We start from the raw sequence: 6865 nt of genomic DNA, 5'->3' as shown, positions 1-6865 counted from the left end.
GAAAAGAAGAATCTTGTGTTCATTTTGCGGCTCTAGCTCTAGTGAATGGTCCAAACAACTGTATTTAGCCTAAATGAGTAGCTTTTGTTCAGCATGTTATACCTATATGCATTGGCGATATGCCCTTTTCTAATCTGGTCCTCTGAACTTACCATGTTTATTTAGACTGTGCCTAGGATCTTACCATTTATAGAAGTTGGAGCTATAATAATGATGAATCATAAACTTAGCCGTTTGTGGGATGGCTAATCCTACATTATTACATCTAGAAGATCTTACTAAATGTTACCACTGCACGCTCCATTATGCAGCGTAGAATCATTGATTTCATGTTATAGTATACACTTTTAGTTATGATTTCTTGTCTGAAATGTGTGAATTTCATGAGTTATAGCTTTGTTTTAAACTTAGCATGAGGTTACTGGAAACGTTATGTTCATGGATGCCTCCCCGAAATGATAATAATTTCTTAACATAGTCCTGCATGTCATGCCTGAGTTCAACCTCTATGGGTTTCCTTATTGATATGTTGATGTGATAGAAATCCCACATTGGATAGGAAGGGAACAAACAGAAGCCTTATAAGACCTAGAGGCAACCTCACTCATAAGCTAGCTTTTGTAGTGAGTCTTACCCGGGGGTCTTTGTGGGGTTATTTGGCGGCTGGACTAGCCCTGACAAGTGAAGCGGTACCTTATTGTCCAACTTTCAAGGGAGGTAAATGGATCCATTCAGTCCTTCTTCTCTGTATGCTTGAGTCTTGAAGTATAATCATTCCTCACATCTTCAAATTGTTGGTGAGATGCTATCTTGTCTCAAAAACAGGATTCCGTTTTGTGTCACCAAATGAACGAGATAACAAATTTACCTACTGACTAGTTTTGTAGTTGTTTATCAGACCAGGATTCCTCAAGTATTTCCCACTTGTTGATAAGTGATTTCTATGATATGGTTTTGGTCAATCACAGGATTCAGAAGTCAAGTTGATTTCTCTCGGGCACTAGGAAAAAAAAAAGTATTTGAAATCAGATCTTGAAGTACGGTACGAAAATTTAACACAATTGTTTCCTCATCTTTCTACCTTCCTGTAGTTTTCTGTTTGGCTTTTTTGAGTTCTGAAATTAAAATCATTTCTGATTGCACTGCACCATGGTATTGATTATCCATCGAAATTGGTGAAGTTGTTGGTTTTGCAAGTTGTTTACGAGATCGTTTATTTGTTGTTGGTAACATTAAAGAACTAAATAGCAGGTACTGCATTAATAAGATTTCTAGATGGATGATATTAATTTCAATCACTCCTCATGTGTTTGTAAAAGCTTGTGAGTTCTTCTGGAGTCTTCATGCACAGACCAAGTCTTGCCCATCTGTGAAGGTTTCACAAGCTTTTGCAAACACAGCAGGAGGCTTTTTGATATTTTAAACTTCATAATTTTCATATTGACATGGTACCCTCTGGGAATCCACTGCGTCTTGTCCTCTCTCAGTTATCTTACTTTTGATGTTACCCGATGAAATCACTTTGAGAATGCAGTACTTGTGTCGGATGACATTTTAAGGTGAGTTGCTCTGTTAAGAGTCTGGAAGAGACTGTTGAGGCTAGGCCTGTGCATCTCAATGTTTTGACATAGCTAGACATAATTTTTTTTTTTTTTGTTTTTTAAATCTTAAATTAACAATTTTATTTAACTTAAATAAAAATTTCATTACATTGCAGAAGCTATGACATCATATTTATTATTTCTCCATAAGAGTTAAATTATCAAATCACAAGAAAAATAAAGACAAGGACTCCTTCTCAAGGATCATATAAGAAGAGACATCTCCTTAAGGCTAACAATAGTGTCCTGGAGACTTTCTTTAATAGGAGTGAACTCAATTCCCAAACTCTTCAATTTATCGACACACACTTTGTATGCGAAATCACTCAGCTCATTCTCTCCATCCCTACAATAAAGTGTTGTTGATTAGCTTATGGATTCAATCAATATATTAAGCGTATAAATAAAAAGATGAAGGTATAAAAGCTAACTTACTTATCAACACGACACAATTCAGGAAACAATTCATGCAAAAGCTTATGAATGTCTTTCATTGATACATCTGGATCAACAATGATGTATCTGCCACTAGCAGAAGGGACCTCGAACGCTTTGATATGAGCAAGAGAGACATCTCTCACGTCCACGAACCTGTAGTAACAACTATAAACAGGGATTTTACCATTCATCAGATCCACAATCACCTTTATAGAGTAATTCAGAGTTGGCTGCATAACCGGTCCGATCACGTTTCCTGGATTCATTACAACCAAATCGATCCCATTTTCTTTAGCGAACCGACACCCTGTTTCCTCGGCTAATATTTTCGAATATGCATACCATTCCTGGAAAGTTGAAAACAAATAAAAAAAAGTAAGAAACAGAGTGAATTCTCATGAACTGGCTGATTATGTCATCACAAAGCACATGATTCAAGGACCTTCATCTGGTAGCAAAGACTTGCATCGTTGAAGACGGTTTCGTCCACCAGGACGTTTGGGTCAGGAGAACCAGTACTAGCTGTGGACGACGTTAAGATGACCCTCTTCACAGAAGAAGATTTTGCGCACGTTTTCAAAACGTTCAAAGTACCATTAACGGCCGGATCGATCAGCTCAGTCTGAAAAAAACTCCAACCGACAAAACTTATAAATATTATGAAACTATAGATTTTAATTTTGAAAAAAAAAAAAATATATATATATATATAGTGTTTGAAGTCACTAAACGAGCCTGAGGATCTGTAACGTTGAATAAAACCGGAGAAGCAGTATGGAATACACCGTCGCATCCTTCTATAGCTTCATCGAAAGAACCTTCTTCCATAAGATCTGCTTTGAACAGTTTTAGTCTTTCACTTGCACCATCAAGTTGAAGAAGATGCTTTGTTTTCTTTGTATCCACTAGAGAAAATAAATAAAAATATGTCAGTTCTTAAATTGCTTACTCCAAACTCGCTTAGGAAGCTAAAGGAGAAGAAAGGAGAGATGAAGAAGACACAAACATGGGTTTCGAACGGTAGCCCTGACGGTGTAGCGACGGAGGAGCAAAAGCTTAACAATCCAAGAAGCTATGTACCCGGCAGCTCCGGTGACACAAACCACCTTTCCCTCGCCGTTCATCTCTCTCGCTTTTATTATATTTGGTGGTTGGGTCAAGTTATGGTATTGAGCGACGACTATACTAATCAGCTTTATAAGATTTAACTTGTGTGACAATATGTAAAAAAACTAACGGTGGTTAAACAAAAAAAAATATAAGTACAGTTTTCAACGTATAAATTGTTATATACTTCTTCATCATTAATGATAAATCTCAATAATGGAGTGATGGGAAACTATTATTGAAATTTGAAGTCTTCGGAAACTCTCGAGCAAATACAAGTATTACGAGATTTAGTTTATCAAATAAAAATTCATTGAAACAACAATACAACTCACACACGTCAGTATTTTTTTTAATTAAAAAAACTGTACATGCTTGTCACGAGGTGTTAATAAATTGGTCTGAAGAAGATTGCGATTTTATTTTTTCTTCATAATTATTTGTTTACTCTACTCAACTAATCTGACAGATAAGTTTTTAACTTGTTCAACTAGTTCACAATAATATATACTTTGTTATTTTATTCAACGAATATCTTGATCAATAATGATCTAGATTTGTGTGTCACTCTTTAATCAAACGGATCCAATATATAATAGTTTTTTTTTTTCAGTAAATGAAAACAAAAAATGACTTCTAACACACTTCACTTCACACTTCACATATTCATTTGTGTTACTACCTTCATTCAAAGTTTCAAACCCAACCGTACACGTTCATACTACCATATAGTTTGTTCCAAGGACATTTTCATCCGTAAATCGTTTTGTAACTCCTCAGTGAAAATTCTATATGATTTCCCAATTTTAATCTGTTCTTGTGGGTGAAGAAATATTCAACATAAAAATAGACCATCGTTTACTCATCTTAAAGCGTGAATACGCATCAAACACAAAGAGACGTAATAAAGTCAACTTCAAAGTTCACGTATATGTATCATCATTAAGATCATATATATTACGTTCATCATCCATTGCACGTCTGCAGTGACGTCGAGGTTGGATGATCTCCTCCTCATCATCCCGAAAACATGAAATTAATGAATTACTGATCGTCATTGTGAAACGAAAAAAGAAAATATACTATTTCGTAAAAACTATATACTATTTACATAAACATTTAACAAAGTCATCTGAATATAACAAAGTATATGCAAGAAATGTGACTGCACTAGAAGCAAATGATTAGAAAACTTACTTCTTTTTGTCTTCACAGAACATAGTAAAGCAAATCTCGAACATTTTACTGAATTTGAAATTTTTGGGTTGGTCCAGGCCTAGTAAATAGTTCAGCCTACTAACAAAGTTCGAAACCCATGTCTCTCTCTCTCTCTGTGTACAGCCGCCACATGTTTATTGAGTAGTGGGTCAAATTGAGTATTGAGTGGGTCATCAAGTTACTTTTGCCTTTCATATGGACAATCATGAATTTTCTATGGTTGATCTCAGTTTATATTTGATGATTTGTTGTGGTAACATTACTACGATACTGTATATTTCCAACTATATTAGACTGTTTTTGAAATCAGTGTACTCTTTGACACAAAGCCATTAAACCTAGCTATCAGCTTTTATGATTAACCGTTGAATAAAATGCCTGGCAAGACAAGTGTTTTTGATTCCCTGATCAACAGTATTGGACAAGTGTTTTTGATTCCCTGATCAACAGTATTGTATACATCTTATGCTTTCGGATGCGGCAGTTGTTGGATATCTGGTTATTTCACTTTCACCATGTCACATAGATGACTGTAATTTGTGTTGCTATGAGCGGTAGGAAGGTTGAATGCTGCTGTGAGACTGTCTTTGAAGCCACGTGAGTTTGTTTTGCCATATTGAGAACCCCATGAAATATGAGATTAACCGAGAGAGGCGAAATTCTCCATAAATTATAGGTATGTATGGACATTTTAAAATTGAATGATCTCTTGTATGTGAAGAAATATTTTATTGAACATATATAAGTTATATAAACATCAAAAGATATAAACTGTTAAATTAACAAAAGTAGATATAAGAAATACAGACTTAAACACACAATTTTACCTTAACCTCCACAATGAAACAAATTGATGTTTGAAGAACCCCATTTAAGGGCTCTTTTTGAGGTAGTTGAAACGATTGAATTGTTTCATTTTTTTCCCAACCGTATCAAATATAAATATTCAAGATACTCACCTATTACATACTTTCATTCTAGCCTTACCAATTCCAAAATCGAAGTATAATGTCCACATTTAAAATATTTGAACCTATATATTGTGCTCTTATATGACATTCATGATTCAGATCTCAGGTATAGAAATAACTAAAGAAGTTTGCTGACTCTAACAAAAAAAAAAAAAAAAAAAAAAAAAAAANAGAGAGAGAGATAGAGAGGGTGAAACCTAATGAAAATACATGATAATTCAAACCGAGACTTTGAAGATAAAACAAAAAACTATTCGAAACTTACAAATTTCACTAAGAATATATATTATATCTATAACTACATGTAAGTGCAATATAATATCTTTTTACAAAATCATGTTTACAGCTAAATTTGCGTTTTTTGTAGTTACAAGTAGATATTAAGCCATGGAAGAAACAAGATATGAACATAGTTGTATATACGTATAATATTTAAAAGAAGATGGGTGACGACATAACGGGTGATGACAGAAGGCTAGAGAGCACAAAGGAGTAAGATGCAAAGAAACTGCTCCGAATTGTATCTCATCATCTGTGCTCTCTATCTTCTGTCAACACTACCAATGCCTCCCAAACCATTAGAAACCGATTTTTTTAATTCGCGATTGAAAAAAATATATGGCGTATTAAAAGAACCTGACACAAATCTCTTACGGACATCAAGAACTTGTGTTAAAACGAACAAGTTTGATGATCATTGTAGCTATATAATATATGACTCAAGATCTTGATTGTCATATACTAAGTGTATGCGTATGTTGGTTGTAGAGAAATACCAAAAAGAGTTGTTGTTGAGATGATGATGATGAGAACTCTTGAAGCCACTATTTATAGATGCACAGAGCGCAGCGAAATATTTTTTCCGCTTCAATTGTATATTATAATCTTCTTTTTGTTTCAACAAGTTTGGAATATTATTGTTGATCAACTGAGTTCCTTGGGTATATACGGATTTCAAAATCTACTATTGTTAATACTTAATAATAATAATAATAATAATAATAATAATAATAATAATAAAATGTTTACTCTTTCGGAGCTATACTCTTTTGGAGCTATCCACCTATTTTGCAAGATTTTTTTTACCTCTTTGGGATAAAAGAGAGAGAGAGAGAGAGAGAGAGAGAGTCAGAAGTTCTATACGTGTGAAGAGAAGTCAGAACTATACGTGTAAAGAGATATGTACGTAAGAACTAAGAAATAAGATACAGTATATTTGATATTAAATGTGAGGTCACAGTCGCATTATACTTAATTGATAGAGAGAACCGTCAAAAGAAATAGAAACAACGTATTTTATTCTTCTAAGAACGGTTATTAAATAATCACAATTTTCACCAAAACGATTACCATGTATTGCATGTATGAACCCCACCAACATATCTTTTTTTCTTTCTTTCTGAGCAGTATAATATCAACACCAAGATCTAGAAACTTGCCACAATGTCAAGCTCATCCTCAAACTATGCAAACCTCCCTAGATACTACTTTGGAAGCAACTCAATGCTAGACTTCATTCAGCCACGCTCG

General features: G+C 34.2%; 1 protein-coding gene across 1 annotated transcript; it reads right to left on the bottom strand.

Annotated features, from left to right (window-relative positions):
* LOC104787676 (cinnamoyl-CoA reductase 1) lies at window positions 1666-3387 on the bottom strand. The gene is made up of 5 exons (XM_010513281.2): window positions 3046-3387; window positions 2775-2944; window positions 2482-2661; window positions 2037-2386; window positions 1666-1947 (listed from the first exon to the last, which is right to left on the bottom strand). Exons 1-5 carry the CDS (start codon window positions 3161-3163, stop codon window positions 1806-1808), a joined length of 960 nt encoding a protein of 319 aa, XP_010511583.1. The 5' UTR covers window positions 3164-3387; the 3' UTR covers window positions 1666-1805.

Source organism: Camelina sativa, chromosome 5 (assembly GCF_000633955.1).
Source record: "Camelina sativa cultivar DH55 chromosome 5, Cs, whole genome shotgun sequence".
NCBI lineage: Eukaryota > Viridiplantae > Streptophyta > Magnoliopsida > Brassicales > Brassicaceae > Camelina > Camelina sativa.
This window is presented reverse-complemented; position numbering and strand designations above follow the sequence as displayed.